Genomic DNA, 22401 nt, shown 5'->3' with positions numbered 1-22401 from the left:
TTTTGGCCATTTTCCTAGACATCTCCTTCTTCAGCCAAGAGTATCTTCTGAGAGATTTCCCCACCTTCCCATAACATCATATAAACTCCTTCCTTCCCTCTCCCTTCAGCATATTTAAATTTGTAGCCGAACCCCTCATTTATTATTTACCTCTAGGTCAGTCCTATCCACTGAATCATCACTCCTGGGTATTTGTTCTATATTACACATTGCCACCATTAAATATCACCTTCTTAACATCTACTCCTGCTTTTAGTTTTGTACAATTGATCTTTATTAATATGTTGTGTATGTGTGCTTTTTCCCATGTGATTTAGTTGGGGATTGACAGCATATTCTGAAAAACATCACTGGTAAGTTAACTGCTGGCAGTTTTTGGATTTCAGATATTGATAACTTTACTAAACAATGTTACTGGCATTGATTAACAGACAGGAAACGTTGCACAAACTAAGTGAAGTTAATTTTTTTTTTTTAAGTATATTTAGTCTGAGAAAAAGAAAATAGATTTGCTTCAAGGTTTAGGTCCATTTCAATCCCGTGTCCTACCTCCCAGTGCCTCTTAAGAGAAAGCGTATCTGATTTCTTTCTGGTTATTATATGAGTGTGGAATCCCAGCTCTTATGGGATAAGAAGGCAGAATTCAGCTTTATATAAAGGATAAGAACTAGCCAAAGCTGAGTATAAAAAAAAAAAAAAATCTTGACCTCAAACTGTTTATTTCCATATATGTACTTTTTCCATTGTTGTGATAGGAGCTAGCCAGTCTCCCTAGAAACTGTACTGGACGTCTCCTTCAGCCCTACCTGTGTCTCTGTTAGTCGTTACTGAGCCAGCCTGGATCTGCCTTTTAATGATCTCCCCTATCAGGCCATGCCTGCCTTCATCTGCATGGTTTATTCCACTCATCCTGAGTGCTCTTCATGCCTCTAATTTTATTTTTGTTTTCTAGAATATGCTCTACCCAGCCACTAAAGAGGCTTTCTAAAGTGTATTGTTTCTTTCCTGCATTCAGGCTCTTCTATGAATCCTCTATCTAAAGGATAAAGTGCAGGGTTGTTGGCATAGCATTTCATGAGCTTCATCTCTCCCTTTTTTACTTACTGATAAAGCAGCAATCTGCTTTGATTCACCATGCATTCCTTTCTCCTTCATCTCTACATGTTTAGCATATGGAGTCCTCTACTGAGTCTTCTTCATACTATATGCTACTCCCTTACCTCCCACTCCCATCCCCTTCCTGCTGATGTGGTAGACACAACTGTCATTCTTTCAAATTATAGCTCAAATGCTCCAAAAGTCTGATAACTCTCACCTCTAATCATTACTTATTTCTTCTTGCCATGTATAGTATCCTGCACACATGGATGCATAATTATTAAGAAGACAGTTTTTTTGTACGCATTAATGGAAAGGGACAATATCCTTACGAGAATCTAATAAAGGAAGCATGAATTTTTTTACAGGTTTCATTTTGACATTTTTTCCAAATTATTTTTATACAGGAATATAAAAAGTATATAATTACATTGAAATGTCCATGTCATTTTAACATCGCTTAGAAAAGTTTCCTTTTATAAGAAACCTTTACCGCATCCCCAAGTGTGCTATTTCTGTATTTGTGTCAATGATACTTTCTCTTTTTCTCACTGTGCTCTATTATTTATTTGTTTACATATCTAGCTCCTCTAATAGACTGTGTGAACCTTGAGGGCAAGATCTCGGTTTTATGTAGGTTTTCAATAAAAGGTTACTGAGTTGGTGTTATTGGACATGCAGTAGTAGTTTTTCATTTGGTTCATTTTTCATGAGTCTTGCGGGTATTAAATGTTTATAATCCTAATGATGGAAACTGTCTAAGCCTTTTTAAAAAGTATGCTCTTAAGAAAATGTGCACATATTTTTCTTTAGGCTCACAGTTTCTGGGGGAAAAGATGTGTTTAACATCATGTACATGAAAAAGTAAATGACAGTGACCTTTCTGCCTTTCCAAAAATATTGCCGATCATTCTTCAGCAGTTACCAAAGCCTGTAGCTGTATTTTGTTTAAACTAGCATATTTATACTATTATTTTGATACTGCACATTTAACAGAAGCCTGAAGCAACTTATACTGAAATACTCCCGCTTTGATTGCATTAAGTCATGAATCAAGAGAAACCCAAAGAGGTTTCTGATCATTTAATAACCAAACAAATACACTGGAGAACAGTCTGCTGCTTTTTTGAATTATGTATTTTATAAACCTTGTTTTACAGGCACATTTGTTGTGATAGCTTACAAACTCAGACGGAGTGGATGGCCAGTGTCTTTATTGCCCAGGTACGAAATCTGTCTCTGCTCTCCAGCCAAGTAGAACGGCTGCTTATAGGAAAAGTTAGTGGGATTTCCAAAGCATCTTTAACAAGAGTTTTATGTGTATACTTTTATTTTCTCATTCATATGTTTTTTTTAAATTGTTTTTAATGTTTATTTTGAAGGAGAGAAAGACAGAGCATGAGTGGGGGAGGGACACAGAGAGAGGAAGACACAGAATCCGAAGCAGGCTCCAGGCTCTGAGCTGTCAGCACAGAGCCCAGTGCAGGGCTTGAACTCACAAACAGTGAGATTGACATGAGCTAAAGTCTAACGATCTAACGCTTAAACAACTGAGCCACCCAGGTGCCCCTCATAAGTTTTTCTAAGTATATGAGAATCCAAATTGATCCGTTACCCTTTGAAAGAGAGCTTATTCTCTTTCTTGAGGCTTCTTTTTTGGCACTCCAGCAACTCCTTACCTTAGGAGAGGTGTATTACTTCAAGATGGTAGTATAAGAAAGAGGAGCCTGTTTACCAGAGTACCACATTCATCTTCATTTAGAAAAGTGTGCCGTTTCCATCTTCTCCCTATGGCCACCTACTCCCCTCACTCTAGCCTTTGAAGAAATAAGGACAGGAGCCTACATTCCTTTAATACTTATTGTGTGCTGGGTACTTCAGAAGAGCTAACTTTTGTATTCTTTGTAACAAACCATACATGGCATTGCTTATAGATAAAGGAATGAGGGAAACAAAAAGTCCATCATTTGCTTAGCACCACACATTAAGTTTAGTAGTTTAAACCCAGGAGTGCCAGAAGTTAATACCTATGCTCACTTCTCCATTTAGTCTCCTCGCTAGAGGAGGACTCAGTCTTTGTGGGAAGGGTTAATAGTCTCATTAATAGGATTGTTTCCCCCCCCCCCCCCCCCCCCCGTCTGGCTAAATTCCCAGCAATGCTTTCCACAAGAGCATTGAAATTCACTGGTAACGATTAAGTTGCCAGTCTTGATTACTGAGGACGCACTTCCCAGTTTCTCTTATAAGTGGGAAGTTAATTCACACCCACATCTGGCCCTTACTTGTTTTGAAAACCTTTTTTCTGTTCATTTAATTTATTAACCTTTCCAGTGGTTAATAAAACACTGCTCTTCTCAGTCTGACGCTGCAGTTACTACCTGAAAACACATAGGCAGAAAAAGACCTCACTTTTTAGAGACTTTTCCTCTTATTGTGACTTTTTAGAAATTCCGATATTTAAGTCCTTAAAAAAAGGGTAAACTAGATTTGAAGTGTTTTAGTAAAATTGGAACTATAGAGTCAAAACTGTTACAGTGTCTGTGGTACAACTACTCTGATTGTTTTTCTAATTGAAGTCACTAGACTCTGTGATTGAAAATCAAGATATAAATAGCCAGAAAGCAGAGGTTGCTCTCGTGGACAGTTTATTCCCCCCTGTCTCAGCTGTCCTTCTTTGTCCTGGCCTTAGGGATTCAGCCCAATTACTTTTCCCCTGTTCTTTCCACTGCTTAGGATTAAGATAAACAGAAAGGCCTTCTTGGATTTAAGGATTTAATGGCTCACCTCCATAGGGAGGCAGAAAACTAGCAATGTTATATATATGTTAACACACACATCAACAGTTAAGTGCTTCTTACAATGAGTTCTTACTGGTGTGCAGAATACTTTTATGATATCCATCCCCATCTTCACTCCTGCTTCAGAAGTCCTTTAGGTTTCAATTTCTGTGTCACATTCTTAGAGAAACTCTCCTTGATCTTCAGACCAGTCAGACCTCAGGCTATAGGAATCCTTAGCATTCCTTACCTCAGTTGTGGCACTAATTCGAAAGTACTCTGTAATTAGATTTTTCTGACAAAAATGTAAACTCCATGACAAGAAAGGCTTTGTCAGTCTTAGTAGACCTAAATGTATACTTGAACCATAGAATCCAATGCCATTTACAAAATACATGCTCAGTATTCCTAAAGTAAGATGGAGAGAACATAAATAACTTGACAAAATTTCAAATAGATAAGATAATAATAAAAGCAACAGAAAGGAGATGTGACTGAGATAAGGAAGGGCACTCTAGGATAGGTTCTCAGGAAAATGCCTTTCTAAACAGCTGACAGGTCTGCTGAGATCTGTCTGAAATTAGGGAGCAGGTAATGCAAATATGCAGGAGTGGGGATAGCATGCCAGTACAGCCAGCAAGTACAAGGGCCTGAGATGTGGTCCTAATCTTTGTTCCATGAACATCAGGAAGAGCTGTGTGGATAAAGATGTAAAAGAAGAGGAAGGTAATAAACAGTTCATGTAGTCCCAGTTTATGAATTTGGGGAACAAGAGAAGGATTTTATCTGATTTATGTTAACTGAGAAAATTACAACTTAGTTTGCTTTGCTGAGGGCACGCTGTTGGGAGTCCAAGATGTAAGGTGGGCTGTGTGGAAGATGACAGCTCAGAGGAGGGTGGTGTCAGTGGACCTAGTAAGACACTGAAGGTGGAGCCAGTAAAACTTGGAGATGGATTGGCTATAGCAGTTTGAGAGAAAGAATAGAAACCAAGGAAGAGTCCTGGTTTATTATTTTAGCTTTGGGAAACTGGCAAAAAAAAAAAAAAAAAGTGATAAGATCAGAGATCCAGAAAAATATGGAAAGTTCTGTTTTAGCTGCTTGCAATTTGAGATACCTCTTACACATACAAGTAAATATGATGAATAGCAGGTTAGAAGGGGTGCCTTGCTGGCTTAGTTGCAAATGCATGTGACTCTTAGTCCTGGGGTCAAGAGTTCGAGCCCCACTTTGGGTATAGAGATTACAGGGAGGGAGGGAGGGAGGAAGGACTGAGGCAAAAACTTGGGGAAAGTCCACACTTAGTTTGCATTGAATACCCTGGATTTGGGTGAGATAGGGAAATGTAAAATGAAAGAAGGGCACACACAGTGTAGGGAGAACAGAAGAGTATGCCCTTGGGCATTCCAAATTTTAAAGGTTGAGCAGAAGAGGGGAAAAAAAAAACAGCAAATGAAAATAGAAGGGTTGAGAAGAAGGAAAACCAGATGACTGGTATAGAAAATCCAGTTAAGGAATTTCCTATGCAGATAAATGAGGCTCTGTGACTAGAGAGAAAAAAGAGGTCAAAGTAGGTTTTGGGGTTTCAATTTATTTGTATTTAAAGATTAAAGATTCATTATTGACCATATACTGTAACCCACTGAGAAGAGAAGGGACCCTCACTTCTGTGGCTCTAAGATGCAGGGAAAGTGGTAGATTTCCTGGTGGAAAAATGAAATTCCTTAATGATTACTGGTAATTTTTAAAATCCGTGAGCTGACCATAGTGGGTTAGGGAGGGATATTGGAAATGTAGTGGTGGAGGGAAGGTGAGAAATAATCTTCAGAGAGAGAGGAAAGTAGAACTTCATCTTAATGCTGAGTGCTTGAGGTTAAATTTGAAGTGAGATGAATGTATAGAGGGAGCATCTTTCTCTTTCTTCATCCATTGGTGGGCAGTCAAATAGCAAGTAGAATTGGGTTTAATGAGTTCCGGGGCCTTGCCAGACAGGGATGATGAAAGAAAGAGCAGCAAAGAACGTGGAGATATTTATAAGGACTGTGAAATTCTTATGGACTGTGAAATCTAAGACAACCTATGAAAGAAGTGGAAAGTAGAATGACAGTAGAGAAGTAGAGAATGGATTTGGATATCTTAAGGAGTCTAAAGAAGTGAATGAATTAAGTTGTAAGAGAACAGGGTCAGAAAAAGTGAGAGACAGACTCACCTCACACTCATTGCAGCATTATTCACAGTTGCCAAGGCATGTAAATGAGCTAAGTGTCCAAGGATGAATGGATAAAGTGTGTGTGTGTATTCCCCCCCCCCCCCCACTGCCCCACACATTATTATTCACCCTTAGACAAGAAAGAAGTCTTGTCATTTGTGGCAACATGGATGACCTTGGGGGACATTAGACTGAATGAAATAAGCCAGACAGAGACTATAAGTATCACTTACATGTGGAATTTAAAAATGAAAGTTGAACATAGACACAACAGAGTGGTTGCTGGATGGATAGGGAGAATAGGGGAAGGTTGGCAAAAGGGTACACACTTTCAGCTAGAAGATGAATAAGGTTTGAGGATCTAATATAAAAAAGGTCACTGTTGATATAGTTATAATACTATATTATATAATTGAAATTTGTTAAGAATTTGAATGTTTTCACCAAAAGAAATTAATAAGCAAGGTGATGTATTAACTAACTTGATTGGGGAGAATCCTTTCACATTGTATACATATATCAAATCATCACATTGTACATTTTCAACATCTTTCAATTTTGTCAATTATGCTGCAGAGCTGGAAGGATGGGAAAAAATAGAAAGTGAGAGAACTGAAGATTTTGGGGTGTGATCACTGTTATAATAATGAAAGTATGATCCTCAGCTATGTGATCCATGAATTTTAAGGTCATTTATAGAAAACTATGAATGTCAGAATATATTACTAAGATACAGTGTTTTGTACTGTTGGGAAAAATACCTCTTTGATCCATCCAGTACGAACTAATAACACTGTAGTCATGTCAGAAAAAGAAGTATGTATTTGAGACTGTGTTTGCTCTTAGATTTCTGTCATTTAACACATGTACTATATAAAGTGTAAGCATAATCCATAGAGTTAGTGAATTCCTTTCCATCCAGTTTTCTTTTAGCTTTTATATGTTGAGAACGTCCTAATTACATAATATTAAAACTGTTTTACCAAGTTTAGGGCTGTGACATAAAAATAGCATTATGAAGCTTATAACTTTCTTTCTGAAATATTTTATAATCTTCCATTATACATTTGCTGATCCAAAATAAATAGTTCACTAAAATCCAAGGGTAGATCTGATACATATACACTCAATCTAGTAAAAAAAGATCTACACTGTAGGATCATTGAAGATTAAATGAGATTTTATTTATATGTAGTTACATATGTTGTGAGATTATATACACTGATAAAGTCTGGCATATGCCCCTCAATATAATCCCGTCATTATATATGGGTACATAGCAAATATTTGTTGAATTCTTTGCTATAAAGTACCCCAAAATACTGATTTAAATGAACAACAGAAATGTGTTGAATCTTAAGAATAGAGGGGGGGAAAAAGAATAGGCTCTAGCTAGACAGTTTACCAAAAGGTTTTCATTTCATCAGAACATCCGTAAAGCTTATCATTTTATAATTCGTATTCTGTATTTCTTTCAAAGATTGTTGTCTGAAAATCATTTTACTTTTGCCAAGTTCTGGAAAGTTAATCTACCCTGAGGAGTAGAAAAATTCTTTAAATATTTTTCTTGTACATGCATATCTGAAGGATTTATCACGCAAAAGCTTATATTTTTACCTGTGAATATTTCTCCCCAATACAAAATTAATTTTTCTCCAGTCATCTATAATTGCTGAATTGGACAGAATATGTAGTCAATTTGAGAACAAATGTGCCAGTGGTTGGACAGTGATTTTCAGTATAAATGTCTGTGTGCAAGGTAATTTCTTTGGAATTCAATTAGATGAAAAAGTGACATTTTTCAAAAGGTCATAAAATAAGGCTGATTTTTCTAACCGCCATGCCTTAGGTTGATTTGAGGTCTTTAAGGTCAAATTAGTTTTACACTAAGGTTGTCTTTGATGGAGGGAGAAAAAACTTTGATTACAGGGCCTAGGAAAATAGACAAGTGTGTTATTTTCTCCCACAAAGAGATTTGCCGGTTTCCTCCAATGTTTTCCTCCTTTTGATAGTATAGAAGCCATGTATTTGAAACTTAGAAATTGAATGGAGACCTCAAAGCTCTGTTTTCTTAAGAGTTTTATACCCTAAGCAATGCTGGTACCAGAGTCGACATCCTAATTACAAATGGAATTCTCCTAGAAAGCAGGTCATTTGATTTGGAAATATGGAAAAGGAACCAAGTGACTCTATAATATGATCTACTACATAATAATAACACACCAACAGCAAGAAATTGTGTTTCCACAGCATGAAAATGATATATTGCCACCAGCTGGAAAGGAACGGAAACGTTCTATAACCAAAAATCCCAAAATCGGAGGTTTGCCTCTAATTCCAATCCAGCATGAAAGAAGTGCAACCCAAGCCAGGAAAAATATTGAGGTAGGTTCAGATTTTCTTTGTTTTATATTTATTATAACATTTTCTTATGTGTTAATGTGATTAAGTACATTACTTCTTTGGCTTCAAAAGCACAACAGTAATCTTTAGAAAGAATATTATAAAAGACATATCCTGTAAGAAAAAATTATGAATAACCCTGTACTCCCTTTAAGTTTTATATTTTCTTAAACAATCTTAATGTCATTGACCGTCCAATTAAATATGCATAATACCACTTACTTTCTTATCTGTAATGTAGGTGATTTTAAATATGTATTCAGAGGTCCACATGGTAAAATCACAGTCTCAAATTAGTTGTACAAGTTGACTTCTAACACCCTTAGAATGAGCCCAGGGCTGATTATGCCTGGAGCTATAGTAACTATACTTAGTAACACAGTCAAATCCCAGGGGTTTGAGAACTGATGGGGGGTGTCGCAGTTAATTTAAGGAACTGCAAGATGACCGCTGAGCATCAATAAAACGACGGCATCTTTGAGGAAAGCGGCTATTTGTTTCCCTTCTCACCTTGAGGGGCAAGGAGAACATAAGTAACATTAATCTTGAAGTTCAGTCTCATCGGGAAAGGATATGAGCTGTTTGCACTCAAAACTCATTTGATGCTTTGGGACGAATGCATGTTTCAGTGCCTTAATTGACCCCCTCAAAGCAAAAAAGAAGGGGCACCTGGGTGGCTCAGTCAGTTAAGCGTCCGACTTCGGCTCAGGTCATGATCTTATAAACTAGTGATAGGATTATGTATTTTATAGCATGGAGATTATCAACTAATATAGTGAGTTTAGTAGTGAAAGTTATTTAAGACCATTCCTTCTGTAATCTACATATTGATCATTGTATGTTTTGGTATTGTGAGACCTTCATAACCATTAGCCTGTATCTGGATGTTATGGAAAGTATAACGGCACAGACTAAAGCCATGTGATTGCTCTGAGAACACATTCCTGTACCATGCTCTGGCAATGACATTAGGAATTACTCTCTGTGGGGAAAAGACTCCTTCTCACATCATCATTTCTATTAAAAACTAGTTTTCTCTAAACCTACTCTGGCACAAACTGACATCATCTGCACCACATTACCTCTTGCTTCTCTAATTTCATACCTTACCTATCCTTTTTATTTTAAAAAAATTTTTAATATGTGTTTATTTTTGAGAGAGAGAGAGGGAGACACAGAATTCAAAGCAGGCTCTGAGCTGTCAGCACAGAGCTCAATGTGGGCCTTGAACTCACAGACTGCAAGATCATGACCTGAGCCAATGTTGGACACTTAACTGACTGAGCCACCCAGGCGCCCCCTCTATCCTTCTTTTTAAATTACTAATGCCTTATCTTTTAAGGACATAAACTGTGTTCCTTCCCCCACAACACGCAAGGCACTCTAGCACACCATGTTGTTCATGAAAAGCCTCACTGTCCCATCCTCTTGACTCTTAACAGGTCACTTCCATCACCTATCCCCACCTTCATATAAGATTACCTCTCTTTTAGGCTAATACTAATGTTTACTTGAAATTTTAGTATTAAATGCGTGAATACTTGACCCCTAAATTCTACATCTAAGAAAATCCTGAAGTCTGTTCTGCTAATGGTTGAAAGATCATGAGAACTGTTACCATGATTATGTGTGTGTGTGTGTGTACATATATATGTCCCAAAGACTCCACCCAAAACTGTTAGAAGTGATAATATACAAAAATCTGTTTCTATACACTGATAACAAAGTGGCAGAAAGAAATTAAGAAAACCATTCCGTTTGTAATTACAAGAATAAAATAACCTGGGAAAATTTAAGGAAGTGAAAGACTTCTACTCTGAAAAATATGAAACATAGATGAAAGAAACTGAAGATGACACAAAAAATTGGAAATACATTCTCATGGATTGGAAGGTTATTATTAAAATGCTGAGTTTCTGTGCACTAATGAAAGAGCAAAAAGAGAAATTAAAAAAAATATATATCATAATTACTTAACCACTAGTCAAAAGATCTCTTCTCCAAAAACTATAAAACACTGATGAAAGAAATTAAAGATGATACAAATGGAAAGAGTTTCTATGCTCATGAATTAGAACCAATACTGTTAGAATGTCTATATTACTGAAAGCAATCTACAGATTTAATACAATCCCTATCAAAACACCAATAACATTTTTCATAGAACTAGTACAAATAATTCTAAAATTTGTATGGAACCACAAAAACATCCTGAATAGCCAAAGCAGTCTTGAGAAAGAAAAACAAAGTGGAAGGTATTACAATCCCAGATTTCAAGATACATTACAGTAATAATAACCAAACAGTTTGGTACTGGCACAAAAGCAGACACAGATCAGTGGGACAGAATGGAAAGCCCAGAAATAAATCCATTCTTATGCAGTCAATTAATATTGCAACAAAGGAATCAAGAATACATGGGGCGGGGAGACAGTGTCTTCAATAGTGTCTTCAATAAATGGTACTTTGAAAACTGTATACCTCCCTGCAAAAAATGAACCTGGCCCACTTTCTTATACACAAAAATAATTTCAGAATGGATTACGGACTTTAAATGTGAGACCTGAGGCAATTATTTGACATTGGCCTTAGCAACATACCTTATGGTACATCTCCTTGGACAAGGGGAAAAAAAGCAAAAATAAACTGTTGGGACTATACCAAGATAAAAAGCTTTTGCATAGCAAAAGAAGCCAACAAAAAGAGAACTGCTGAATGAGAGAACATATTTGTACATGTATTTCCAATAGGGTTAATATCCAGAATATACAGAACTTTTAGAACTCAACACTAAGCCACCTGATTAAAAATGGGCAGAGGACATGGATATTTTTCCAGAGAAGACACACATATGGCCAACAGATGGATGAAAAGATGCTTAACATCACTGATCATATGGGAAAGGCCAATCAAAACCACAATTGAAATAGCCCCTTACACCAATCAAAGTTGCTAGTACCCAAAAGATAGGAAATAACAAGTATTGATGAAACTATGGAGAAAAAAGAACCCAGGTGTACACTGCTGGTGGGAATGTAAATTGGTGCAGCCACTGTGGAAAGTAGTATAGAAATTCCTCAGAAAATTAGAAATAATATACTATCTAGTAATTCTAATGTGTATTTATCCAAGGAAAATGAAAACATTAACTCAAAAAGATAAAAGTACCTCTATGTTTACTGAAGTATTGTTTATAAGGCCAAGTTATGGAAGCAGCCCAAGTGTCCTTAGATAAATGGATGAACTGGTACGTATGTATATAGTGGAATATTACTCAGCCATAAAAAATGAAATCTTCCATCTGTGACTTCATCCATGGATGCAGATGATATTATGCTAAATGAAACAAGTCAGAGAAAAACAGATTCCATGTGATTTCTCTTATATGTGGAGTCTAAAAAAAAAAAAAAAATACAGAACCAATCCATAAATACAGAGAACAAACTAATGGTTGCCAGGAACGTTGGGAATGAGCAAAATGGATGAATGGGAGAGGGAGAGACAGGCTTCCAGTTATGGAATGAATAGTTCATGAAATAAAAGCACAGCACAGGGAGTATAGTCAGTGATAATGTAATAGTGATGTAGGATGACAGATGGTAGCTACAGGTGGGGAGAACATAGCATAACAGACTTGTCAGCTCACTATGTTGTACACCTGAAACTAATGTAACATTGTGTGTCAACTATGCTTCAGTTTAAAAAAGTCTATGTTGCTCCTTAATTTTCTCCAGGTAATAAATGCCAAATAAATCTTACCGTGATTAATATTTAATCATCCCAGTCATATCCCTGTGTTGGTTAGTCGCCATTCTCATTAATCTTTCATTTGAGAGGAGGGCTATTTTGTTATACATAACATAAATCTGTTCATTTTAATCCTATTTAAGTGTATGGTTCAATGTCATTAATTATATACACATGGTGCAAACATCACCATTGTCTCTGTACTTTAACAAAGTCTAATGAAACTTTGGAATTAAGCTGGTTACTAAATATTTCATCCGTTTTTAGAGTAGAAAAATGTATTTACATGAGATAATATAGCATAATTTTTTCACAAAATTCAAAGTTAAAAATGTATAAAATTTATTTATGAAAATATTTATATTTAACCTGAATTTGTATGTTTTAATTTCATGTCTGGATTGAATGGAATTTAGGAAAATAAAACAATGTTATATGTTTGAAAAAATTTAAACCTTTATGCAATACTCAAAAAGTTACTGATTATTTCCTAAGCACAGGCACTATACTAGGTTCACATTTCAGTGAACAAAAACCCTCTGCTTTCATTGAGTCAACTTTGTAGCAGGGCATTCAGATAATCACCATAGTAAGCTCTAGAGAGAAAAATAGAGAAAGGTGGGAGTTGTCTTTTAAACTTAATTATATTGAATATCTTTTCCATTTATGCTACTCAGTTTCACATGTAATACTAGGTTAACATTTCATCTTGTTTCAGCACTTGTAACATAAATTCTCCTTCAGATATTTACTTTCTAGGTTTTGCAGCTTTTACTGGGGACATTTTGAAAACATTTCTTCAATTCTTGTTTCTTGTAAAAAGAAAAGTAACTTTCTTTCCACTCCACCTATGCTCTGATCCAGTTTATCGGGTAGTCTTCCTTGCTCTCAGTGGCCCCGTACCGCCATATGCTTGATTCTCTGTTGTTTGTTCTTACATCTTACACTTAAGTTGTCATACCCTTTGATAAATCTGATAAAAGTTCTGTTTGCCAGAAATTGCCCAGTCACAAGACCTCCTGAACACTAGTTAAGATAGCACACCTTTATAGTTCAGTGAATGAAAGTGTACTCTAATTCTCAGATCCAAAAGTGAGTTTTAAATGATAAATATATATATTTATTTAATATGATTAATTTCTATTCAATGAGTTATATATTTAATTCATATACATAGTTATTTCAGTATTTTCAGAAATGCATCTGTGGTATTCTAAAAGATATTGTATGGGAGGAAGGATTTCACTGGTCAGATATTGGAGGAGGAAGAGAATAGAAAAATCAAACAGATTTCTCTGCCATAGAACTTCTCAACATTTTTTTTTTTTTCTGAGAGAGAGAGTGTAAGCAGGGGAGGGTCAGAGAGGGAGACACAGAATCTGAAACAGGCTCTGAGCTAGCTGTCAGCACAAAGCCTGACGCGGGGCTCGAACCCAGGAATTGCAAGATCGTGACCTGAGCCAAAGCTGGACACTTAACCGACTGAGCCACCCAGGCACCCCTCAACATTTTTAATATACCTAATATGTACTGTGAGTCTCAGAGGGGGCTGTAGTACAAGTATAGAGCATATCCCCAAATCATATAGCCACAGACATGACACTGAAGGAATTTCACATACACTAACATATGGCACATTTAAGCAGCAATGAAATAGAAGAGGCAAGTTTGAAATGAAAGCCCCTCAGCCTCAAAAGCTTTTTACTAGACAGGTCTCCAGAGGCCAGGGAAACAAAACCAAAAATGAACTATTGGGACCTCATCAAAATAAAAAGCTTCTGCACAAAAAGGAAACAATCAACAAAACTAAAAGGCAGCAAGAGGAATGGGAGAAGATATTTGCAAGTGACATATCAGATAAAGGGTTCCTATCCAAAATCTATAAAGAACTCATCAAACTCAGCACCCAAAAAACAATCTAGTAAAGAAATGGGAAAACATATGGACACTTTGCCAAAGAAGACCTCCAGATGACTAACAGACACATGAAAAGATGTTCAATATCACTCATCATCAGTGATAATGAAACAAATGAAAACCACAATGAGATACCACCTTACACCTATCAGAATGGCTAATGTTAACTCAGGAAACAACAGATGTTGGGGAGGATGCGGGGAAAGAATTCTCTTTTCCACTGCTGGTGGGAATGCAAGCTGGTGCAGCCACTCTGGAGAAGAGAATGGAGGTTTCTTTCTCAAAAAATTAAAAATAGAACTACCCTACAATCTAGCAATTGCACTACTAGATGTTTATCCAAAGGATACAAAAATGTTGACTCAAAGATGCACATGCACCCCAATGTTTATAGCAGCACCGTCAACAATAGCCAAATTATGGAAAGAGCCCAAATGTTAATTAACTGATGAATAAAGAAGAGATGGTATATACATATGGAATATTACTTGGCAATCAAAAAGAATGAAATCTTGCTATTTACAACAACATGGATGGAACTAGAATGTATTATGCCAAAAAAGTCAGAAAAGTAAATATTATATGATTTCACTCATGTGGAATTTAAGAAACCAAAGAGATGAACATAGGGGAAGGGAAGGAAAAATAAGGTAAAAACAGAGACAAACCATAAGAGACTCTTAAATACAGAGAACAAATTGAGAGTTGCTAAAGGGGTGTTGAGGGGGATGAGCTAAATGGGCAGTTGGCATTAAGGAGGACACTTGTTGGGATGAGCACCAGGTATTTTATGTAAGTGGTAAATCACTAAATTCTATTCCTGAAACCATTATTACACTATATGTTAACTAACTTGGATTTAAATAACATTTTAAAAAATTGAAATGAGAATCAATCTGAATAATTAACCTGAGAGACCTGTTTGAAGCTATATGTTAAGTGTATCTTAAAATGAATTTCCATGATCTACCTTTCAGTTGATTTTGTACCTATAAGATGACTGCATTATCTCTTGGTCAATAAATTGTGACATGCCACTTGTGTCAAAGTTAGAACCTAAGGGGCGCCTGGATGGCTCAGTTGGTTAAGTGTCCGACTTCAACCCAGGTCATGATCTCATGGTTTGTGGGTTTGAGCCCCGCATCAAGCTCCGTGCTGACAGCTCAGAGCCTGGACCTGCTTCTGATTCTGTGTCTCCCTAGCTCTTTGCCCCTCCCCCACTCATGCTCTGTCTCAAAAATAAACATTTAAAAAATACATTTTAAAAAGTTAGAACCTAAATCATAGAAATAAGTTCAAAATAAGGAGCATCCACCTTTCTGTGGAATATGTTTTCAATGTAAATTCCACCGAATCCTGCTTTCCCCTGAAATGCCCTATTTTATTTTCAGAGTGCGAGAACAGAGCTGGAGCGGCTGCGACTCAGTGAAAAGCGTGACCAAGAGTTTGGGGACGGCAACTTAAGGGAAAGAGCCTCCATGGTGGCCCAGTGCCTCGAGCACAAGGACGAGAAACTTCGAACTCGAACCAGAAAACATCGGAGTTTCAACTGTCTGGAGGACACAGAGGCTGAGGCCCTTCAGGGGCAACAAAAAAGCCAGAAAGCCCTCAAGACATTGAGGAAGACTGAGGACAGGAATGGCAAAGCTGTTTTAGACTCGGATAGTAAGTTACCATCAAAGGTTATTGAAGAACTTAGCCTGGTTCTGCAGCGGACAAGAACCCTGCCAAAAGACTTACAGGGTGAGGAGATCTTGCAGAAAGAGATAAAATAGTTTTGCAAATTATTTTTTATAATATTGTATAGAGTGTTTGCAAACCAGAAACCGAACAGTAATTCATGGTTTGTGAGATTTGTCTAGCTATACATAAGCATTTAAATAGTATTTTAAAATATATATGTACATATGTGGTAAGTATAAGGTTGTGTTTTTTTGGTCCGAACAAAGCTTGTACAGTTCAAGTGTATTAACCTTGTGTAAGAAGGCATTGGGTTACTTTGAGTTGGCCAGGCTTTTATAGTAGTTGTCTGTTGAGTGATGTAATTTATGAGCAGAAATCTCAAACTGTACTGTATTGTATAAAATGCTTTGTTCAAATGAAGCCTATGAAATTATATGTAACACATTTTGCACTTTGAGAAACCTTGTATATTAAGTTACCATATTTTTTTAGGTTTACATAGGGTCCACCATATGGAAAAGGAAAGGGAAGTTGTAAAGAGGAAGGATTTTAGTGGCTACCTATCAAATGGAGTTTTATAAAGAAGCAAAGAGTTAACAAAAAACCAAGGAGTTCCATTAAGATCATTCTAGTTCACTATGGACCAGAACTTACTAGTAAGAAACTGCTTATTAAGAAAAAAAGTCTAGTGACTACTTCCCAAGATAATGTTCAGTCACCAAACAAGAATTATGGCACTGGCCACACTTACTTATGGTGTTAGTGAACCGTCCACAGTGTACATTCACTACTCTTCAGTTCTTCATAGGTGGCTGCTGAGAAGAAACTACACTGCATTGAAGACATTGTACACGGGACCTGACATGGGTGCCATTTGCACTGTTGCTATATACATTTTTTTTTAATTCCTTACCATGCTTTTTTACAAATTCATTATCATGGGGTTTTGTCATTGTGTTTTGATTTTTAATTCTTATTGCTTTACTTTGTATTTCATCTCTTGTTATTTTAAGTAAGGTGGTGATCTCTTTCTCTGCAACATCAGAATTAACTAGAAGTATACAACATATGGCCATTTTAGAGTGCTGATAGTTTACCCCACTTTTGGTAGCTACTGGTTCACATTTAATCAGGTCTCTTTATTAAAAGAAAAAAAAAAGTAGTCTTCTCCCTGTGCCTAATAACAAAGTCCTCTGTTTTTTGCCTCCACATTAGGGTCAGCTACTGAGTTGGTGGTTTTCCTCCAACACACAATACTGTCTAATTATAGTTTACATTAGGGACAGCGCTTTTAATCCATTTTCTAAGAATTTTATTAGGTCTGATGAGTTTTGACTACAGTTATCAGCTATAGCTAGGCTACTCCCCTTTTCAAGGTCATCTTCACAATCTGTTATATGAAGGCCCATACTTTTGTAAGTCCAGTCATTATATGGGAATATACTCTTAAATACTCTGAATTTCTTCATTGTAAAGAAGAAATTCACTTTTATCTGGAGGTGACAAAATAGTTCACCATGGGTGTATGATATTTATTCTTTAAATCCATATCGATTAGGTTTTTTTTTTTCCAAAAGAAACTGCAGGTCAGTTTATGAATTTCAAGGTGGCACTATGAGGGAGACTTCATTTAAAGCAAGAAATCATGGGTTTAGGGGAAAAATCTAAAACTGTTATCCCTAATAAATTATAATATTTATGAAATGAGGCATATGACCATATTTGACCATGGGAAAGTATCTAGAGTTTCTTACCTGCCTTCTCTGAAGATTTTTGAAACCTGAGCTTAAAATCAAGTAGCTGTTTCCCTTCCTTTCTTGTATAATTGTCTCCATTTTTCAAGAGTAAGATAAGGGCTAATGATGATGTCTCATATTTTGAATAAAAATTAAATTGTTTTACAAGTCTACTGGAATGTGATTGTTATTTTCCGAAGTTAAAGGTTACTTAGAAATAAATCTAAAAAGGAGAAAAGGTAAGATGATTAAACATTTGAATTTATTATATACTTCAAACAACCTGTCATTTTTTCCAAACATGTCATTATGAATACTGATCTATTACTGTAAATGATTAATATCCACAGATGTGACACATACACATTGATGGTCCTCTTTCATTTCTATAGCCTTAAAGTTAATTACAAGGCATGTCTTTTAAATATTTGACCTCTAAACAAATCATTACCTGATGATTTACCAAAATGGCATTGAGAATTCAAAACTAAGCAAAAGTAATTGAAGCAAAGTCTGACTTGTGTACATAACTGTAATGGCTGCTGATTTGCATTGTTCAGGGGACAGTGTATAATCTAGAATACACATAACTGTATGTCACAAAAGGAGATATTTTTAAAAATGCATCAAACTTATTTGAAGAGACTGTACTATCCAAATATTTTCATGTATGCTCAAACTTTTGATACTTCCTCTGGGGAAAAGATGTTTAAACTTTTACCATCTTATGGGGCGCCCTGGCTGGCTCTTGTCGGTAGAGCATATACCACTCTTGATCTTAGGGTTGTGAAGTTTGATCTCCACATTGTGTGTAGAGATTACATTTAAAGAAGAAAAAACTTTTATCTTAAAAACATTTGCATCAAGACTTTCATAATTATTCACTCATCAAAAGATAGAATTACAGGCAACTAGGTGGCTCAGTCGGTTCAAGTGTGTGACTTCAGCTCAGGTCATGAACTCATGGTCCATGACCCACATCGGGTTCTGTGCTGACAGTTCAGAGCCTGGAGCCTGCTTCAGATTCTAGATCTCCCTCTCTCTCTGCCCCCACCCCCACTCGCACTCTGTTTCACTCTCACAAAAATAAACATCAAAAGAAGAATTAAGTTTATAATATGAACAATTTTCTGTCTTGTGTACAACCATGTTTATCTATAATCATTTAGAAATGCAAAGCACAGAAGTGAATATTACAGGTAACGTTCATCTGTTTCATATCTCAGTTATTTTTATTGCAAATGTTCTAAGTTATATTGTATATTCCTATCCGCTCTGCTATGGTTATCATATGTTGAATGTAAACTTAGTAATTCAGATAACTCTATAGATTTAAGAACTTTATGAATTATGGGATTTGTGTTCAGAATTTAAATGTCCTTATCTGAGAACTGGGAATAATACCTATCTTGTAGGCATTTTATGATTACTAATTTTATATATATATATTTATATATGTTTGTGTATATACATATACACACATCTATTGCATAGAGATTTAATAAATATTGCTTATTAATGTATTAATTTTTCTAGCTCTCATTTGGTTCAAGTCCTGAGGCTTCCTACTGGTTTTCAAATTACCTATATCAGTGTTTGTCTTCCTTCTCTTTTAAAGTATGCATTAGGGGCACCTGGGTGGCTCAGTCAGTTAAGTGTCTGACTTTGGTTCAGGTCATGATCTTGTAGTTTGTGGGTTCGAGCCCCGTATCGGGTTCTGTGCTGGCAGCTCAGAGCCTGGTGCCTGTTTCGTATTCTGTGTCTTCTCTCTCTGCTTCTCCCCTGCTCATGCTCTGTCTCTCTCTGTCTCAAAAATAAAATAAAAACTATAAAAAAATTTTAAGTATGCATTAATACAACACATGACCACAGGTTGTGGGCTGAATTGTGTTCCTCCAAACTCCGTATATTGAATACCTAATCCCAGTACTCCAGAATGTGGAATATTCAGAGATGAGGCCTTTAAAGAGGTGATTATTAGTACAGGCCCTGATCAAATCTGACTGGTGTCCTTAAAAAAAGGAAATATGGATGCATGAAGAAGCACCAGGGGATGTGTGTGCACAGAAGAAAGACCAGGTGAAGACAGCAAGAAGCTGGCCTCTGCAAGCCAAGGAGAGAGGCCTCAGACAAAACCAAACTTTTTAAAATCTTGGTCTTAGACTTCTAGCCTCCAGCACTATAAGAAAAAGTCCTATTCTTTAAGCTACCCAGTCTGTGGTATTTTGTTAGCACAAGTCCTAGCACACGTTTATGTTAATAAAGATATCAGATAAACAGAATACTTTAACAGGATTATTGGTTCTTATACTCCTGTTCCCCAAAATTTCAGAATATCTTTGTAATATGGCATCAGTGTAATCAATAGAATGTAATATTACAGCTATCATGGTGATTAATGGAAGGTGAAAGACCGTGTAGAGATGTAACTGCTTAGAAGTCAGCTAGCTAGGTAACTTAAATGCTGAAATAATACACCATAAACCATTGAAAATTTGCCCAGAAAAATTATAGTTTGGGTCTGCTTATAAAGATTCAAATTCTAGGGGCACCTGGGTGGCTCAGTCGGTTAAGCATCCGACTTCAGCTCGGGTCAGGATCTCACGGTTTGTGAGTTCGAGCCCCACATCAGGCTCTGTGCTGCTGGTTAGCTCAGAGCCTGGAGCCTACTTCAGATTCTGTGTCTCCCTCTCTCTGACCCTCCCCTGCTCATGCTGTCTCTCTCTCTCTCTCTCTCTCCATCTCAGAAATAAATAAAACATTAAAAATTTTTTCAAAAAAAGATTCAACTTCTATAACATCAAGAACACTCCCATCAGGAAAGATGCTGACCCTTCACGATGTTTGAGAGAATACTGTGAATTCTTTCAATGAACAACTCAAAAGAGATCTTGAGTTCAATAACAGTATTCACTAGGCTAGGCACAGACATAAAGTCATTTCAACCAACACAGATAAGCCAAGCCATAATCCTACTGCCTGAGACTGGATCAACAGTAACCCTCATCAAATAAAAGCGACATCTGTATCTCATTGGAAGGTATCTCATCTTCCCCTCCAGCAAACTGTCTCACTTGCCACCTTTTTTATCCCCTCGCATTTTCTCTTTGTACCCTCTTCATTCAGTCTTCTGTTTCCTGCTATTTACCGTAACTGCTCCTGTTAAGGTCAGAACAACCTCATTGCTAATTCAAATGGTCACCCTCCAGTCATTTCAGTCATTGTACCTGACTTCTCACCATCTATAGCATTTCACACAGTTGGTCATCCCACCTTTGTGAAATACATTCTAGCATTGGTCTCCAGGATATTTCTATCATTTAGTTTTCTTCACTAGTCAGTCTTGGATCCCCATCTCTATATAGATGAACTAGAGGAACTCATCTAATCTCATAGCTTCAAATATAGTACATTTTCTGTCTATCCCATACATTTAGTTCCAGCCCAGACCTACCCACTGAGCTTCTAAATGTAATTTACATTTCTACTTGAGTGTCCAGCTGTCATCTCAAATACACTATATCTAAATCTCTTTACCTGTTCCTCATCCTTTCCATTCCACCCTCTTCTGCCCTTTCCAGGACTTAGGTATGGACAGATTAACCAGATTATTCAGGTAATGATAAGCAAAGTTGGCATTTGAATGCAGGCAGTCTAGCTCAGAAGTCCACACTTCTCAACTCTGCTTTAGATACAGTTTAGATATTGCTCAGACCACTGACCTATCTCACTGAAAGATTATAAAAGGTTCAACTTGTCTCACTTGTACTATGTGGAACAAATCACCAACTAATCTTTTTAAATATAAGAAAAAGCCAGATTAATCTTTTAAAATAGTCTCTCCTACCAATCCCTGAATAGGTTTCTATTTCTGTTAAATGGAATGTAATCTATAAATGGAAGCCCTGGAATAATTGGTTTCAATGTGCCAACTGCTACTTCTTTCATCTCACCAATCCTCACCTTGCTCCCTTTGCTACAAGCATATATGTTCCTCAAAATCACCAGGCAATAAAATTCTTTAGCTTTGCAGGAACTATTTCCTGTCAGTAACACACTGTCCAGACATACACATGTCTCACTGTGACCTTCATATAAGTCACCATCAGAAATGGCTCCTTACCAGATAGACCTTCTCTGAACATCCCATATAAAATGGCATCATCACTTTCTATCCCTGTATCTTATTACATCATAGGAATTATCACCACCTAACAATGTACATACTTATTAGTATATATTTTATTTGTCTAATTACTTACACTAGAATCTGTCAGTGTAGGATCTTAAATTATCACTATATTCCCAGTATGCAGAACAGTACCTGTACCATAGCCTATAATCCCTAGTGATATATACATTAAATAAATGAAGTCATGGCATAAGGAAATAGTTTGAAGAAAAATGGTCCCACCAAGAGCTAGGAACAATGGATTAAAAAATATTTTTGTAAAGTCTACTGCTGAAACAAATAGAAATAAATGTGCCAATATTCTGAGGAAGTAGGAACATTTAGACATGAGCTGATATTGTACAGCTTCTCTTTTTCCAGAGGTATTCACAGAATCTATGCATAAGGAAATAAGTTGAAAATAATCTGGTCTTTGATCAGGTTGAGCCATGCTTTTCACAGAGAGATAAATCAGCAGAGCTTTAGGACTCTTGTATAGCTAAGGAGGCAAAATTGGAGACTCAAGGGACAAAAATCCCAGGAAGAGAAGAATAAAAAACTGACTATAGCTGGCTTCCCTATTAAGACAATTTACTGAATAATGATACCTATGGCAGTAGGCTAATAAGCTCACTGGGAAGTCTTCAATAGCAGAGCTGA

The 22401-nt window shown here is 36.5% G+C and overlaps 1 protein-coding gene across 1 annotated transcript in view; it reads left to right on the top strand.

Moving 5' to 3' along the window:
* LOC120224774 (arf-GAP with Rho-GAP domain, ANK repeat and PH domain-containing protein 2) overlaps positions 1-17743 on the top strand; it is a gene marked incomplete at its 5' end in the record, with an annotated part of 120794 nt that extends 103051 nt beyond the window's left edge. Inside the window, 4 exons of the mRNA XM_039223039.1 lie at positions 318-353; positions 2259-2322; positions 8335-8469; positions 15543-17743. Coding sequence (XP_039078970.1) covers positions 318-353; positions 2259-2322; positions 8335-8469; positions 15543-15926 — 619 coding nt within the window. The remainder of the gene's footprint in view (positions 1-317; positions 354-2258; positions 2323-8334; positions 8470-15542) is intronic.
* Positions 17744-22401: the final 4658 nt, after the last annotated feature.

The sequence above is a fragment of the Hyaena hyaena genome, unplaced genomic scaffold (genome assembly GCF_003009895.1).
Source record: "Hyaena hyaena isolate Hyena2069 unplaced genomic scaffold, ASM300989v1 scaffold_1256, whole genome shotgun sequence".
Taxonomy (NCBI): Eukaryota; Metazoa; Chordata; class Mammalia; order Carnivora; family Hyaenidae; genus Hyaena; species Hyaena hyaena.
This window is presented reverse-complemented; position numbering and strand designations above follow the sequence as displayed.